At 42.6% G+C, this 18,054-nt stretch overlaps 1 protein-coding gene across 3 annotated transcripts; it reads left to right on the plus strand.

Moving 5' to 3' along the window:
* The first annotated feature begins 1,538 nt into the window (after positions 1–1,538).
* On the plus strand, positions 1,539–11,883 carry LOC133499945 (protein yippee-like 1). Of its 3 annotated transcripts, XM_061818401.1 has the most exons (6): positions 1,539–2,070; positions 3,429–3,748; positions 5,646–5,933; positions 8,366–8,409; positions 8,990–9,098; positions 9,361–11,883. In XM_061818401.1, exons 3-6 carry the CDS (start codon positions 5,817–5,819, stop codon positions 9,448–9,450), a joined length of 360 nt encoding a protein of 119 aa, XP_061674385.1. In that variant the 5' UTR covers positions 1,539–2,070; positions 3,429–3,748; positions 5,646–5,816; the 3' UTR covers positions 9,451–11,883. The 3 variants fall into 3 exon arrangements, with proteins under 3 accessions (XP_061674385.1, XP_061674386.1, XP_061674387.1); XM_061818402.1 differs by lacking the exon at positions 1,539–2,070 and having other exon boundaries at positions 3,340–3,748; XM_061818403.1 differs by lacking the exons at positions 1,539–2,070; positions 3,429–3,748 and adding an exon at positions 3,773–3,933.
* The last annotated feature ends 6,171 nt before the right edge of the window (positions 11,884–18,054 follow it).

Genomic DNA, 18,054 nt, shown 5'->3' on the forward strand with positions numbered 1-18,054 from the left:
TTTTAGCAATAAATAATAGTGGAGAGTAGCCAGATATTGCACTCGGCTAAGAATACTGCTCCTTTAGAATATGACTCAAGTACAAGTAAAAAGTAGTCCTTCAAGTAACTACTTGAGTGAAAACACCAAGTGAAAAAAAACTACTTGTTTTAGTAGTGAGTGAAATGTTTTTGTTTTTAAATCAGACCATGAAAATTAAAAACAAAACAAATGCAAATTATGATCTTGCTGAACAATGTCATAATCTGAGACAGATCCTAAAATAAAAGCTTTGGAAAATAACTCCTTAAAAAATTATTTTATATTAAATAGTTCCCGTGCCTGTGTGGGTTTTCTCCGTGCACTCCGGTTTTCCTCCCACATCCCAAAAACATGCAATGTTAATTGAACACTGTAAATTGCCCCTAAGTGTGAGTGCGACTGTTGTCTGTCTTTATGTGTCTTGCGATTGGCTGGCAAGCAGTTCAGGGTGTACCCCGCCTCCTGCCCGTTGACAACTGGGATAGACTACAAGCACTCCCGCGACCCTTGCGAGGATAAGAGGCTAAGAAAATGGATGGATGGATATCTCTGTCACGTTGTTTTATTATTATATTACTTTCAGTAGGCGGGGCTGTGGTTCCACTGATTTGTGACTTAAAAATACCGTATATAATCCATCCACCTACAGTATCTATTTTTCTGAGCCGCTTATCCTCACAAGGGTCGTGAGTGTGCTGGAGCCAACCCCAGCTGTCATCGGGCAGGAGGCAGGGGACACCCTGAATTAGTTGCCAGCCAATCGCAGGGCACAAAGAGACAAACAGTCGGACTCTTCGATCACACTTGGGCAAGGGGAGAACATGCAAACTCCACACAGGCGGGGCAGGGATTTGAACCTCGGTCCTCAGAACTGTGAGGGCAAAGCTTTACAGTTGCCCCGCCGTGCCGCCCACTATATGATTTACATAAAAAATAAATTGGTGTTATAATCGTAACAAAACCGGTTTCAACTTCCCAGCATTTATGCAGTGCAATATTATTCCATTGCAATATGTTGTGAATGTCAAAATAGATAATTGAATTCATATGAAACGACCGACCAAAGGGCGTGTGAGACACAAACGATGACGTCTCTCATGGCAGATTTTGTTTACTTGAGACTCCTCCACGTGGTAATGACGAAACGCCCATGCGCACTGGAGCCAGGTTTTTGGGTCTTCCCTTCTCCGCCTTCGAATGGCTGGAACCCTCCAGCCCCGCCTTATCAGGCCCCCGAATGGTCCGGCCGCAATTGTGCCCTCCGCGGATTGGACGCTATTTGTAGCCGCGCTACAGCGGCTAGGCTACTACTGTCATCATGATCACTGACAGAACTCGGAAATTGTACTTCTGTCGTCTCAATTCCAATTAGAACAGAAAACAAACCTTTGCGCATTTGTTGAAGTGCACAACGAGAACGAACATCCTGCGACGTTTGATTTGTGCCCAAAATCACGTCCAAATATGTTTATCTCTACGTTTAAAACAGTCGTGCGGTGGGGTGGCTAAAGTTCGGTCATATGTATAAATTCGACAGAGATTAAGTTTGTGTTAAGTTTATTGAAAGCAACAAAAGCACTGCATTCTATTCGGCACCGGGAAAAAAAAAAGTTACTCTTTCCGCATTACGATTTACTGATTTAAAATAAATAATACCCACGGCACGTAAATGCATCACAAACATCGGAAGAATTGCTGCTTTATTTGCACTTTTCCGCCAAGTTTTGCACCGCAACCTGCGTGTTCTTTTATCCAATTTGGTTTCATTTCAACTTCTCGCCGTTTTTCACGATGCGCCTCGTTGCTGTTTCCATGAAATATTAATCACCAGAGACCGGAGCAGAAAGCAAACGAGGCCCGTGTGGCAGCTGATGGCCAAGAGAGAGGCGCCCTCGTCCCGCCTGACAAGCCGCTGCATGCCCGCCAGCATCCACCGAAAAACCGAGTACCCTCCCGACGCCCCTTGTGGCCGCCCAAAGCGCCGAGACGAGCCGCTGCTGTCCGCATCCTGCGCGCGGGCGCCCCAGGACTCAGCGAGTGTTTTCGGGGGTGAGTGACCTGCTTTGGAGGACACACTTTGCTGGTCCCTAAACGCATCTTAACCATTCCTGCTCGTTTTGGTTCACGATGTTGTCGCTGTTTAATAATTACGGTTCGTGACGATAATTTTAAAGGTTAACATCAGAGACACTTTAATTCCACAAGAGAGTTCGATTTAGTTATTATTGGTTTTTTTTTACGTCTGATCAGCGAAAGCAGCCCGTTGCTATCTGCGACGTTGTGTTTAAGTGCGGCTCGTCCCTCTCGCCACTGATCTTGTTTTCATTGAAGTCAGCCAGCCAGCCATCTGCATTTAAAAAAAAAAAAAGTGTACGCGTTTCCGTACAATAGTGATGTCATCGTAACTGACCAAGTGAGCTCGGCTGTTTTTTTCTTTTCATTTTTTATTGGTTTAATCGAATCACTTGTCCAAACCGCTTTGGCACGAGACGTTTTATTGATTGAGCCTTTCTAAAATTAACCCCCGTGCGAGTGTGCGTGTACGCGCGTGTGACTTTAAAGTGACCTCAGCCAGCTCTCAGCTCTTATCAGATTAAATATGACAGCCTACACTCGCCTTTTTTAATGCAATAACGTTAAAACATTTCCTGCTTCAATTTGTTTCTGTTTATTAAATGACTTTCTAATGACACCACGCGAGTCTTAAAAGCAACATTAATCGTGTTGTTGGGATGTGGGTATGTTCGCATTTATCTATGTATTTATTTATTTATTTATTTATTTTACACGTGAATTTCATATTCTCGTCTTGTATTTATTTACACATCCGGGGATGTGCTTGCCGAGCCCTCCACCCTCGCTTGGCGCGTTCATGTCACATGGGAAATAATCCTACCAGTAAACACGACGACCTGGAATGCTCGAAAATCTCAGTGTGGCTGGATTGTCTGTTTGGAACTATGGTTGGATAGAACTAAGAGTAGATGTCTACTATGTCAGAAAATCTTGATTTTATAGCAGAAACTGTTCTGGGTTTTAGTTCATGTATTATCTATCTATCTATCTATCTATCTATCTATCTATCTATCTATCTATCTATCTATCTATCTATCTATCTATCTATCTATCTATCTATCTATCTATCTATCTATCTATCTATCTATCTGCCAAACAAAAGACTGGGTTAATGGAACTAATAATAGCAACTGGGATAATCACATCATGATTACTGTATTGTGCACGATAATTTTTCAAAAGTAGTTGAAAATAAATACTACAAAATACTCGTCAAAACGAGCTACATTTTAAGTGGTCACTGTTGCTTGGTAGTCTCTTTTTTTTAGGAAAAAAAAAAGCAGGACATGTTGACAAAAACATTTCGATGCGTCGTTTCCCATCTTTCCCAGGGTGAACGTGAAGGCAGTGTCGTCGCTGATTGGCCAATGCGGCCATCAATCATCATTGCAGCGCCCGCCCATGTAGGTGACGTTTCCGTGCCAAAGCAGGCAGGCCAGTGCGAGACAACAAAAGCTCGCGTGGGGGGCAAAATGCGAGCCGTCGGCGGCCCAACGCTTCGTCACTAGCCCGGCACACTTCCACTCGTGGACTGGAAGCCAACACGATGACTTTGACGAGGAGATTGTGACGACAACAAGGAGATTGTGTGGTGTTGCGTTTGAGTGTTTACGTGCTCGACACGCTCTCGTCCGTCACAACAAACATTCAGGTGCGTGACAACACTTTTCAATCAATGATTTTCCTGTAGCCATTTAAGTACAATCCGCCAATGAACAAGTAAATATACGCGGTGTCGTGGTGACTTCATGGATCAAAATGCAAGCTGGGAAAAACGGCCACGCTGTTGCTCCGAGATGAGTTGACGGTGAAGAATTGACACTAAAGAGAGAGCCAGTGAGTGTTCAGGTTCGAAAACGCGCGAGTTTGGTTAAAAGTCTTGCTTGGCGGAGAGAAGGCAACGAGGCTTGTGCGTGCACTTCCCGTGTTGTTGTGTTTGTTTGTTTGCACTTGAACTGCTCACTTCCTCTTTGGCTTGCGTTTCTCTTCTCACCTGTGCCACCGAACAAAAGAGGAAAAAACCCTTTAGGTTTTTAAACATTAGCATCGTTAGGCGTTGATACAACTTGACAAAAAATGACTTGTTAGCGGAATGCAAGCAACCGAAGTGTGGCCAAAACTTTCTAAAACTCGACAACAAATGGTAGCGTTGGGGTCGTGCTTGCTTCAGAGGCTCGAACCACGCTCGGGGAAAAAAAGCATTGTCTTTCGCTTTGTTGCCACTTCACCAGATCAATTTGATCACCTGTACGACTAATAAACGTCGACGCTGGCGCAACGCGTCTGTTTTATTAGTACGACAATAGCAGCGATTTAATTGTCATATCAATCAAACGTCGACGAGGTGTCAGATTCATGAACCGTGGCTGGCGAAAATCAACGTCCAAAGCTTTGTTGCCACTTTAGCAGCCCCCTCACCCCCATTTTCTTACCTGCGCTATTCAAAACGAACTAAGTGTGGCCACGAGTAATTATTATGTTGAAACAAATGTACATTTTGTCGTTTGGTGTCAAAACTTTTTCAACGATGTGTTTAAGGAGAATTGAATTGGGAAGAAACCAACAAAGGTGTTTTGTGGTCACGCGGTGCCTTCACGGACCCCATGGAAAGAAAAAAAAACGACGTCTGCGGATCTGTTGAGAACTACACAACGACAGACTTGTTCAAACTAACAAACGCGTTGGACACGTCGAAAATGTTGCGCGTCCTCTTGTTTGATATGTTTTGTGCAGTTTATGAAAGTGGGATTGCGCATGCGCGACAGCCTCGATCACAGACGCAGAGCAGAAGCGCGAGAGGCTTAATTAAAGTGGGCTAATTAGATGAGGAGATGAAAGCTGTCCCGCGCATGCGCACTAACAGCGCGCGTGCACGCACGTCTTCTTCCCGAAGAGCTTTGTTTTCTGCCTTGCAAAACATTGTTACCTTCAAGGTGGGGGGGTCACACACAACGAAGTGACTGCATTGCTTATGCATCGAAAGCAACAGGTTTTTTTTGTTTGTTTTTTTTTTTCACCCCATCCTTAAAAAAAACCACAAAATATCATCACCTCTTCGTCCTAAAGTCACCAGATGAACAATTTGAGACGTTTACATCTGTCTTTTGTCGCTAAAAACGGGTTTTCATGTGGTATAGTCACAAAAGGAGAAAATGGGCGAAACAGCGCCTCCTGTTGACGGTCGAACGCCAATCAACATCATCGTCCCGCCCCTGTGGAGTTTGATTGACGGCACGCCCGTGAAAAGCTCGCAGCGGCGGCTGCTTGGTTGCTGTTGTGACGTCATTTTGTCCTCCATGCCTACCAGAACACATTCAAGTCCACTTTGATAGGACAACGAGTAGTTTTGTTTTATCTTCACAAGTTCTTTCATTATTCTTTGTAACATTTTATTTCTACTTACAACCAATTGATGGAAGGATACAAAGAAAACCCAACCCTTTGCCCTTTTTGTGCTTCAATGTGTTACACCAGAACTTTCACTGATTCTTATTATCCACACTGTCTTTTTTTTTTTTTTTTTTGGGTCGCTCCCCGTCGGGCGGCAGGTGTGATTTCCTGGCGCGGCGTCGTTGTGGAGCTGCCACACGCCCGAGCCCACCGGCACCACGACGGCCCTGGCTTGCATCCTCCAGTGTTTGTTCTGTCAGCAAGTCCAGCAGAGTTGCAACCCGTCCGGAGCGGACGGCTGCGCCGGCGAGGAGCTCCGGTCCTCGGACATGGTCAAGATGACCAAGTCCAAGACCTTCCAGGCCTACCTGCCCAGCTGCCACCGCACATACAGCTGCATCCACTGCAGAGCGCACCTGGCCAACCACGACGAGCTCATCTCCAAGGTATTGTTCTGCTCTGTGGGGAAAAATGGCATGTTTTAAAAGGTTTGCTGTAAGAACACAATCGATTGTTTTTATTTGGGGTTTTGAGCTGGGGCTAAGGCCTTTGCACACCGCACTCTGCAAATCGACTGACTCCCTCCACATCCGTACTCATTTTCCGTGTATGCCCCGCTGGTGTTGTGTCATCGGATAGCAAAATGTTCTTTCAAGGAATATTCCACTGAACAATGAATGAAAAGGTCATGTCATATGTACTGCACCTTGAAAATTTGAGGTCAATCCGATATCATTTAATGTTGTTGTTTTTTTTTTTTTTTTATCGCCAATTACAAATGTTCATGGGTGCTGCCATTTTGGCGAGTCAAATGAGCCACTCGCGAAGATGTGACATATTATATGCGGAAACAAAGAAATCGTAGCCGATTTGTAGTGTTATCACTTGCAATGCCACGACCATCGGACATGTGAAAATGCCCTACTGTATCGTGAAATTTTGCCATATTTCGGATAGAAATTATCCAAGGAAGGTTGCCCGGTGGCATATTCTGCCCAGTAAGAAAAAGAAACATTTAAGGACCCAGTGGCTAGCGAAGTGTGGTCTCCCTGAGCCGTACGGCATATGTACAGGTGTATTTGCGCGTTTATTTAAGACCAACACTTTTACAGCAGTGATTTCCAACCTTTCTAGGGCCAGGGCACATATTTTACAATTGAAAAATCCCACGGCACACCAAAAGTAAATGTCACCAAAAATGGATAGATTAATGTACTGTATGTACTTCCTGCCATCCAATTGAAGAGGATTTTTTTGTTGTGTCTGTCATTGTGCTTCACTGGCATAAATAGATGGATAAAGATACATTATTTCTTGGATTAAATGTTTTTTTTTTTTTTTTTTTTTTTTTTAGAAATTACATAAAATTGGGTAACTTCCCACAGCACACTAATGTACCCCGGAACACTGGTTGGGAATCACTGCTATAGAGTACAATAAGTCTCTGAATTCTTTTAAATAACATTGTTATGATGACAAAAGTACTTCTCACCATTAATGCGACTTCTTGCGCTGTCATGCGGGTGTTTAGACTAGTGTCCCTTTACCGTGAATGTAATTCAATTTGATTTGCTATCATGATAGTAAGATGGTTAACAGTTCTTGCCGCCAAAGGCATGTCTTTTATTCGTTTGATTATCTTGTCTTTATGCAAAGTTGGCAAAATGCTTATTGTCAACATCGAGGATGAATGCTTTGGTATCCTCCCCATCTGATCAGAGCAGAACCCTCCCGCTCCACAAAGGCTGTCCATTCTTGTTGGAAACTTTGGTACACACATTTTTTTTCTTTGAGCGACCTTTGTAAATAGCGTTTCCATAATTAGTTGTTCTGCGCCTGTGGTTAGTTAGCTTCTCAGACTCCACATCACTCCCATCTGAAGAACCATGCAAATATTCAACATTAATCACAGCCACAGGTTCAGATCTGTATGGACGTATTCTTCCGTCTTCCCGATCAACCGATACTGCTATTTCTTCATAAAATGAGGATAAATCCGAGAAATCAGCGCCGTCTGTGATCGTGTATTCTTTTGTTAAGCACGGGATAGGTCACTTCCTGTTTAAGTCATGTGATCTCGTAAAAACAGTCAAAATGGCGCCGCTCATACAAAAATGTGAATACTTGGATAAAAGAGCACATTAAAGTTATTATTTGCAATTTTTTTTACTATAATTTTGCTGGATATGCAAATTTTTATAATTAATTGTAATAATATGATTAACAAGATAATCGTCAAGGTACGCAATCAACGGAGTATTCCTTTAAAGTGGTGCTGTCAAAACGCTCCAATGGGGGACAGGCTGGCTTGGCGGCAACAATGGGGTGCACCCACCCCGTATTTGGAAGTGCGAGCAAGAAGAAAGTCGGTGAGTGGAGCGCAACCCAATATGTATTTGTCATTGTTGCAAAACAAGGAGGATGTGATGGCAGCAGCAAAAAAAAAAAAAAACTACACAAATTTCCCGGCAGCAATTTGGAGGTCAAACTTTGTAGCTCCAGGAAGCTTTGAAAGCTCAAATTGACCCAAAGTTCAGGATAAAGGCTTTCCCACTGCCGCTTATAGTACAAGTACACTGAAACGGAACATTTTGGGCTGGGCAAGTGTTTTGCCAGAACGCCTTTGAAAATACGGTTTCGGGTCATGGTGGAGGGAATTTGCACTATTATGACGCTTGCACGTGTACAAGTGTCAGTGTGTGCTTGTGTGTCAGTGTGTCATTTTATTTTTTGTGTTTGGGCATCAGCCACAGCGCCACACGTGTGCTCATATCGCCTCCGTGTCATTCGGACCCACCCCTTCCGCAAACCGGGAGAACGGGCCGAGGCGGACTAACGAGGCAGACGTTAACGTGACTTGTCTTCTGTCTGCTTTCAGTCGTTCCAGGGGAGCCAAGGACGAGCTTATCTTTTTAACTCTGTGTAAGTCTCACACCCCTTCACCTGCATCACCTTTTATAGCGTTTGGTTAAAATTCAACCCCCACCCCCCTGCCCCACTCCAAAGAAAAAGCCACTTTCATTGAGCAGTGTGAGATCTGGTCGCCATGTAAACCCACAGAAACAATAGCATGATGAAAAGTCTGCATCCTTTGCTAATTCCAGACATTTCCAGGCAGACTTCAGTCAGTAACCCTGAAGTCAGTCCCACTTAGCAACATGAAATTTGTTAACCACTGCGTTTATGATATGCTCTACAAAAAGTCTCAAGAATTTATTTGCAAGTACACAGGAAGGTTATCATTCTGGCCATTTGCAGTAGTCCTTCCAGTCCCTCAAACCAGTTCTCCTGAGCAACGTTTAGTTCCCATTTTCATCATGAGCGGACCCACACAAAAGTCTCAAGAAGTTGAAGGAAGTGTGTGGTTTTGACCCCAGAGTCCCCTTCTTGGGTTCCGTCCGGCAAATTCCCAACACTAGCGCTGCACTTGCCGTTGTCGTACTTGCGTGTATGTGGACTGACATGCCGCGTGGTGTACTTTCCTTCCTATGTGGCGGCACAGAGTGAACGTGGGCTGCGGTCCGGCCGAGGAGCGGGTTCTCCTCACTGGTCTTCACGCCGTGGCCGACATCTACTGTGAAAACTGCAAAACCACGCTGGGCTGGAAATATGTGAGTTGTCTCACGTACTTTTTATACATGGGACACTTGTTGTTGAATTTGGAGTTACTACAGTACTGCGGGCCACTTTTGTAATATTTCAAGTTAGGGTTTCAGAGCAGGGATTTAACTGGGGTGAAAGTTTCAAATTAGGAAAAAAGGATTATATTTGTTTTGATAGAGTTGTTTTAAAACCACGAGTAGGCTGTTAAAATGTAGTTTGAGTTAAAAGGAAGTTGTAAAAAAAAAAAAATGCTAATGTGTGGTCTTTCAGGAGCACGCTTTTGAGAGCAGTCAGAAATACAAAGAGGGAAAGTTCATCATCGAGCTGGCTCACATGATCAAAGACAACGGATGGGAGTGACGCTCAACGCTGTTGTTTGTGCGCTCGCTTGTCCACTGAGACAAGTGGACGCCCCCCTACCCGCACCCCCTTCCCTCGCCCCCTCCTCTTTATGTGACATCATCACGCCACAGGGAGGCGACCATGCTTTCTGACTTGACTTGGTGACGTTTTGTTGAACAGTGATGGACTACTTCTGTATGTTAGCGGCTACGCGGTTAGCCTCTTTGTTTTTTTTTTTTTTGTTTTTTTTTTTTTTTTCTTCTCGACGTGCTGCTAACACAGGCGTCGATTTGACTAAATAATGTAGCATTGGTGAAGGAGCTAGCGCGTAAGCAAGCTGGCAGGTTCGTGAGCTATTTGCGGCGAACTTAAATGTTGGAGAGCTGGCAGCGGGATCTGAACAATTCCGCGAGCTAGCATGTTCTGGAGCTAACACGCTGCTGAAGTAGTGTGCAAATGTTAGATTTTTATTAGGAAACTGTACCCTTCTTTTGGTTTCTTTTTTTGCTTTTAAATTATTTTGTTTCCAAAGTTTCTGATGGTTAGCAAGCTAGAAAGTCGGCGGGTTAGCATGTTAATTTTGCATTTTCTTTACAATATTTACCCTGTTTTGGTTTCTTCTTAGGTGTTTTCTTTCCCAGGTTTCATGTTACAACAAAAAACAAGTGTTTCCCCACCATAAATATTTGAAATGACACACTAGGCACATTAATATTTAAATATATAAAATAAGAAGTTAGTAGTAGGGTTTGGTTAATGTGAGAGTGGCTGGTTCCATTTCAGAAACTGATTTCAGATCCTTAGAAAGAGAGGTTATTTAGTACAGTATGTAGATATTATACATATATTTATGAATATATATATACACACAATATATGCAGTCACTGTTGTTCGCTACCATGCACACGTGTATTTGGATATGACGCTCAACTGTTTTCTGCAGTTTGCGGAGTCATCTGCTTCATGTCAGCTTGGAGGTCAAAACACAACAACGTTAGGACTTTTAAAAAAAAAAAATAATAATAATGACAAGTTCTTGCTTTGCTTTATTACATTTTAATAACATTTCTGACATTTTCCCTTCTCGAGACAGTAAGACTCTTTTTAGTAATACATAATTGGTCGGGTTGGGCATTGTTTCAATTTGAGCGATTTCGGTACCAAGCCCAGTTCCTTTTTTCAATTGTGATTCTTCAAAAACGTTAACATGATTAAAGTGTCAAAATTATGATTATATAATTATTCTGGACTGTTTTATCATGTCAAACGGTTTAGAGGTGCACGTTTTACCTTGGCGTCCTGTTTTGAGCTCGTAGCCTTTTATTTTGAAGGGCATGCAATCGGAACTAAGAATTTTTCTACAAAAAGTAACTGCAATATTTTCTCCGATTTTCTTTTTGCAATCAACGTAACCAAATGCTATAAAACATTCCTTCCCCACCGATGTGACACACTGTTAGTGTGTCCCCGCCCCCCCCCCCCCCCCTCATTCATTGCGACGTAAAGTTGCTTTGGTGACGTTTTAGCTCAGAATTTCGTTGATTCCGGGATTCAAAGTGATCATCGATGCCCAACCCTTGCAATTTAATATTTTTCTTCTCTTTCCACTTGTGCTTATGTGATGATGGATATTTACAAAATTTTTAAATTTGTTTTTGTGGCAGAGTGTTACAACTTGTTGCCGTGTTTTTTTGGTTTGTTTTTTTTATTTTATTTTTTTTGAGTCACGACATTTTGTCATTTGACATTATAGACAATTTCGGTCTGTAATGCTCGACAATGACGTTTTCTTTCATGTTTGAAGGTTGAGTTACATTTTCCTGTTGTTTTGTAATGGATGCTTGCACTTCCTCTTTTTTTAGATCTATGATTCCAGACATTGAAAATATTTACTCATTCGTGTGTGCTGGACATTTCTTTTATTTTTCTGGTGATGGAGGGTTACAATATTTCCTCTTTTAAATTTTATGTTGGAAATGAGAGTTACTACATTTTGATATTTTATTTGTATGATGTTGGTTAGAGCATTGGCTTCACAGTTCTGAGGACGGGTGTTTGAATCCCGGACCCACCTGTGTGGAGTTTGCATGTTCTCCCCGTGCCTGTGTGGGTTTTCTCCGAGCACTCCAGTTTCCTCCCACATCCCAAAAACATGCATTAATTGGAGTCTCCAAATGTCCCCTAGGTATGATTGTGAGTGTGACTGATCTCTGTCTTGATGTGACCTGCAATTGAACCAGTTCAGGGTGTACCCCGCCTCCTGCCCGTTGACAGCTGGGATAGGCTCCAGCACTCGTGAGCATAAGCAGCTTAGTAAATGGATGGATTATGACCGTTCTGATTTTTTTTGTCCTGTTTTTGTTCTCTGTGATGAGTGCACCGATGTTTTCTCATTTTTACTTAATGTTTTTGGGTTTACTTATGTTGTGTTCGGTGGTTGCATTTCCTCTTTATATATATATATATATAATATATATATATATATATATATATATATATACACACAATAGTCATTGTCAGTTTATTTTGCGCTTGTGATGGACAATCCCATTTTCTTGTTTTACTTCTAAGTTGATAGACAATGACATCTTCCTATTTTCTAGGATCATGCAGTTACTATACTTACTCTTTTTTTGTTTTATTTTTTTGTGATCACTTTCTTTTCATTTTTAATGACATATTCAGTTCTAACTTTGTTTTACCAACAATGAACAGTTCCATTTTTTTTTTTTTTTTTGGGGGGGAGGACATTGTTGGACAGTTCTGACTTTTTCATGGGATAGTTGGGATACGTGTTTGAAGCGTATTTCTGTGATGACATCTAGGTTTTTACTGTAATGGATGTTTGACATTTTTTCACAATTTAGTTTTCACTTCTGTTTTCTTATTTGCCTTTTGTGATTACGAGCAGATTTTAGTGCACTTTATAATAACGTTTTGAGCATCTTTGACCTCCAAGCTGCGCCCAATCACACGCCTCTGCAAAAGAAAAAAATTCTATATATAAATTATATATGTACTTTTGTGCAGCGCATAACCGCGCCCCTGGTGAATAAAAAGAAAAAGGAAACTTTCTACATCCACTTGTGCACATTTTGGCGGGCTGAAAGAGATAAAAACTTTGCCGGCAAAGCTCATTCTGATCACGCTGCCCCCCCCCCCCCCCGTCCAATTTGAATCAAAAGAAAAAAAGTTAGCGTTTATGATTAGCAACTCTACTTGAACAACAAATTACGTAGACATGGCCCCACTTTTTTGTACATAAGGTGACATCATATTTAAGCTTTTTATACGTATATTTCTACCGACGTTTCTGTTATGTCCCCAACTTGAAGCACTTTGCGTGTGAGCGTGTGCCAATGAAGCTAGGCCGCTTTTGTTTCCTTAGCTTGTTTATTCAATGGCGTGTTTGGACATCGAGGGCGAGCTGGAATCTCCCGCCATCATCTTGCCCTGGCAGCCATTTTGGAGTTTTTTTTTTTTTTTTTTTAGGCTGCACACTTGATTGTATTTCCTGTTATTTATTAGCATCTTGCTGGCCTTAGCAGTTGTTGGATCCCAAATGAGGGCTCCTTGCTGTTTTGTTTTGTTTTTTTTTGTTTTGTTTTTTAACTGAAGAAAACTAAGATTTCTGGAAAAAAGTTGGTTTTGTTCACCCTGGCGTCCCAGCTTGAGCTGTAGCTTCTGACATCAACGGTGCGTTCAGGTCCTAGTGTAGAGTCAGGAAGTGTCACATGGTCTCATTGTTTACATCTGTGACTTGAGATCTTTGTTAATGTGGTCATTAAAATGACGTTCGTCATCGTGGGCACTCGTGTGAACTCTGGAAATCGTTGTGTAAGACTCAAAAATAATCTTCAGGGACTGGAGAAGCCTCCCCCCCCACCACCACCACCACCCCGCTGTCAACTGAGATGCATCTTTTCCTTTAGTTGACGGTGTGTTCAATTGCTCACGTAATGTGGGGAACTATCACGACTTGGATGTGTTGGGATGACCGCCATCCCCCAAAAAGCTCCACGGACAAGCAAAGTGTTTATTTTACTCACCCTGGCGTTTCACCTGAGCCGCAGCTTTCTCACTCTCCTTGGTGCATTCATGACTTTGTATAAAATTGGAAATTACTACATGACTTGGAGAGTTACATCTATGACTTGCTGGACAGGAGAAGCGTTTGTTTTGTTCACCCTGGCAGTTTCACCAAGCCGCAACTTTGCAACAAGTTGTTGCTGGATTCGATCATTCGCATAAAATCTGGAATTGTCACACGACCCGGTTGTTTACACCTGTAACTAGTTGGGCGCGAGAAGCGTTTGTTTCATTTATGTGGCATCCCCACCGGGCCGCACCTTCCAATCAGTCACTGGTTGTCCAGTTAAACTAGGAAACACGACCTCGTTGCCAAAAGGTAACGTTAAGCGGTGGGGTTTTCGTTTGGTGTGCTGTCACGTCCCGTCAGCTGCATCTTTGCAATTGGGTGATGGTGCATTCAGATGCTTGCTTTAAAAAAAAAAAAGGGAAACTTCACATGAGCTTGTTTTTGTTGCTGCTGTGACAAAATGTGAGACTGTGGCAGGAAGGTGGATGTGGCAATGTGCTCAGACAGCTATTGTTTGGGTTACTCAGGCGTATTCTGTAATCGCCTAACAATGCGCTCGCCGCTCGTGTAAGTCTGACGTCACTGGTGGAAGTCCAGACCCCTCCAAAAGTGTTGGAACAGCAGGGTCAATTCCTTTTATTGTATCCTTAAGACATTTGTGTCTTTTGTCAAGATGGATATGAGACGAAAGTTCAGAATTCCTTATTGTATTTCTTGATTTAGGAAGTTTCTGAATACTGAATACTATTCTGACTGATCGATTTTCCCTCTTAGCTTCAAAGAAGTGTGCTTTTCTCCCGTAGACAGGTCGCTGGTCTTCACGTTTGCTTAACAGAAAATGCAGTTTTCACGTGTGAAACTCAAAGCCAAGTGCTACCTAATGTGTAAACAATCAATGTAAAAGGCAACACTTGAGCAATTCGAAACACCCATCGGTCACATGTTCCATTACTTTTGCTCACTTGAAACATGGGTGGCTTCAAACGAGAGGTGCACTGTTCAACATTCGATGTAAATACCATGAAAACAAATCTGGAACTCTGAACTTTTCTCATTCATCTTTTCATCTGAAGTCCAAATGTCTTCAGTACGCGACAAAAACAAAGGAATTGAGCTTGCTGCCCCAATACTTTTGGAGTGGGCTGTGTATTCATTTGCTTCCCAAAAGCTTTGAAGCGTTTGTTTCCCACCCTGGCAAGCCCCTCCTCCCCCAGCAAAGATGCAGCTCACCAACCTGTCACATCTGTTCACGTGACTTGAATGTTTACACCGATGACTGACTGGACAAGAGAAGTGTGTGTGTGTGTGTGTCCCAAACACACAAGCTTCAGCTTTCCAATCAACGTTGCATTCAGACACTCATGTAAATTCTAAAATGTCACATGACTTTGATGTATACGGTTATGACTGGCTCGTTCTCCAAAATAGCTTCACGGACAAGAGAAATGTTTTATTTCCTTTACCCCGGCGCCCCCCACCCCCACCTGGCCAGCAGCTTTCGAAAAGCCCACGGTGCATTCAAGTACGCTCATAAAGTTTGGAAATGTGGTAATATTGTGTTGAATCTACTCCCCACCTAAAACCCGAAGAGACAGGAGGAGCGTTTGTTTTTTGTTCCCACCATGGCAGGCCAACCTGCAAACGGTGTGTTCAAGTGTTCTCATAAAGTCCAAACTGCCACAAAACACGTTCACACTGACTTATTGGGTTGTATATTACGGGAAGAGTGTTTGTTTCGCACAAGATGGCGTCCCCAATGAGCCAGTTTTACAGTCAATGGCGTATTCACTCACGTGGTGGCGTAAAAGTTTTCAACCGCCTCGGTGCATCTTATCCATATTTCTGACTGGCTTCTGTGGGCTTAAATGAAATTTAAATGTTACGGGAGCTTGTCATCGTCTGTTGAGCTTAGAGCCTCATTTGGGTGCGCACCATCAGTGAGTAACCCCCCCCCCCCCAAAAAAAAAAAAAAAAAAAGTCTTGTCCATCTGCAAAATCCCCAAAAGTGTGGAGTAATTATTATTATTTTTTGATAGCAGAAAAGGAAGGTTGAGGGTAAGGGGAAGCGTTTCCCAACTGGTCTGATGTCATGTGACACCGATCAGCGCCTCTTGAACGCCGGTGAATTGCGGTGGACGGAGAAAGATTTTATTTTGGATTCTCTTTTGTGCCTGTTCTGTTTCTCACTGAAAATTCTTGGGATTATACTGATGCTGCTTTTTATTTGCTTTGCATTCTGCCTCAGTGGACGTCATGTCTCTTTTCACTCGTGTAAACTATCTGATATCACAATAAATTTTCAATGCTATTCGCTTCACTGTTTTCATTTTGTTACATTTCCCAGTTTGTATTTTTTTCCCAAAGAAGTTGAAGTGTAACGTGAACCCCCCCCCCCCCCAACCATACAATTTAAGTGTAGGATTAAAGTCTGGAAAAGCTTTTCAAGGAAAAACAAATGTGCTACAAAAACTGTTTTTTTTTTTAACTGGTTTTCATTGTAATGAGCAACTACTCCATGGTATGTGTGCATGTATAAAAGACCCTTACTCCTTATTCAGGAAGCTACCGCTGGGTAAATAAGCTACGACCCATAGGTAGCCGTTTTTCGACACACTCATTTTAATGAGTAAATAACTCATTGTAATGAGCAAGTTACTCATTACAATGAGAATCCAGTTGTGTTTTTTTTTTTTTCAATGTCCCTTTAGGGCTTCCGTAAGATCCTAATGAAAAACAAACAAAAAAAAAAATCAATCAGAACTGGCTACTTCATTCCTTAACCACAACCCTTGTAAGGATAGGCGGCTCAGGTAATGGATGAATGGGGGGGAAAAAAATCATAGATTTGACAGCTGGGATAGGCTCCAGCACTCCCTGCCACCCTTCACGCTCGGTCGATGCAAGGATTTTATGACTCACATTTCCATGTCATTGCATCTTGATCATGTGATCCCCTGTTCATGCATTGTCGTCACCATGACGACGGCGACTGCCCATCTCGTTCCAAATGGCCTCAGCTGTAAACCTTGTAAAAACATTTTAACCCCCTTGACTGCTTCAAAAGATGCTGTTTCTATTTCAGGATGTGTGTGACATAATCATTGCCGCCCCCTAAGCCCAATGGCAGTGAGTCACAGCTGGGGAGGGGAAGGAGAGGGAGGGATGGGGGGGATGGGGGTTCTGTTCTGAACGCTTGTGGTGCCGCAGTCTTGACTCCAAAATAGCACACACAAGAAGCTGAGGCCATGTTGTTTTGATTTCGCCTCGGCGGTGACGTAATGACAGCCAGTCGTTGCTCCGCATCAACTGTCGCCATGGCGACAGCCGAACTGCATCAGCTGTGGTGGGCCGCTTAATTACTCATAAACTGGACCCTCTGTTTAACTACATCAAAAGGTAATTTCAAAACAAAAAGTGAGTCAATGTTTTTGATTAAAATCCTTTTTTAATGACTGTTATTACAAAATGACTTGTCATCCATCCATGCAATTTCCACACCGCTCATTATGTTACTTATTCTTAATGCGGAAATCCTGGAGCCTTTCTCATCTACACCCTGAACTGGTTGCAAGGCACATAACTATATTTTAATTTCCTCCATCCATCCATTTTCTTTGCTGCTTATCCTCACGAGGGTCACGTGAGTGCTGGAGCTTATCCCAGCTGTCAACGGGCAGGAGGCAGGGTACACCCTGAACTGGTTGCCAGTCAATCGGAGGGCACATGGAGACAGACAACAGTCGCAGTCACAATCACACTTAGGGCCAATTTAGAGTGTCCAATGTTGCATATTTTTGGGATGTGGGAGGAAGCCGGAGTGCAACATGCAAACTCCACATAGGAAGGGCTGGGATTGAACCCGTGACCTCAGAACTGTGAAACTAACGCTTTACCAGCTGAGGCACTGTGCCGCCACTAGTGAACTATTTTATGCTTGACATTTTTAAAGTTGTTTATAAATATTATAAAAAATACCCTAGGAAAAAATCTGTTGAAAATCAATGCATTCTTCGACAAAAAACAAACTATTGTTTTTACATTTTTTCTATTTTTAAACAAGAAGTGCCAATCAGAATTAAAACAGTCGGCATGAGAGTCAGTTTTGTATCACAGAAACAAAACGTTAATTTGGCGTTCGTGCGACTAAGCCAGGAAAAAAAAAAGTTCATCGGTTGCAGACAGACCTCATGGTTGGTGTCTCTGATGCTTTTGATTACGCTTTCACAAAAGCCTCATTGAGCGATCCGCTGTGACGCTTTCATCTTGGCCTTTTTAATGGCTGCAGAAACGACAGCCTGCTGCTTTTTCATGCACGTAGCATTTGTCTTGGCCTCTTTGAAGGAACATTTCAATAACAACAGGAGCTCAAACCTGATGCATATTCTCAATTTACGTTCCCTTAGAATTAAAAAAAAAACAACGCCAGTTTCTGCTTTAAGGTGCTGTTGAATTCTCATTTTCCATTTGATTTATTTACATGACTTATGATAGATGTGTGAAATAAAGCAAGTGCTGAGTGGACA

The sequence above is a fragment of the Syngnathoides biaculeatus genome, chromosome 4 (genome assembly GCF_019802595.1).
Source record: "Syngnathoides biaculeatus isolate LvHL_M chromosome 4, ASM1980259v1, whole genome shotgun sequence".
Classification (NCBI taxonomy): domain Eukaryota; kingdom Metazoa; phylum Chordata; class Actinopteri; order Syngnathiformes; family Syngnathidae; genus Syngnathoides; species Syngnathoides biaculeatus.

What these genes read in the sequence shown, in the direction of transcription:
- LOC133499945 (XM_061818401.1), top strand. Translation starts at nt 5,817, where the DNA reads ATGGTCAAGATGACCAAGTCCAAGACCTTCCAGGCCTACCTGCCCAGC. An exon ending in ACGACGAGCTCATCTCCAAG is followed by an intron (nt 5,934 to 8,365) that starts GTATTGTTCTGC and finishes GTCTGCTTTCAG; the next exon opens with TCGTTCCAGGGGAGCCAAGG. An exon ending in GCTTATCTTTTTAACTCTGT is followed by an intron (nt 8,410 to 8,989) that starts GTAAGTCTCACA and finishes GTGGCGGCACAG; the next exon opens with AGTGAACGTGGGCTGCGGTC.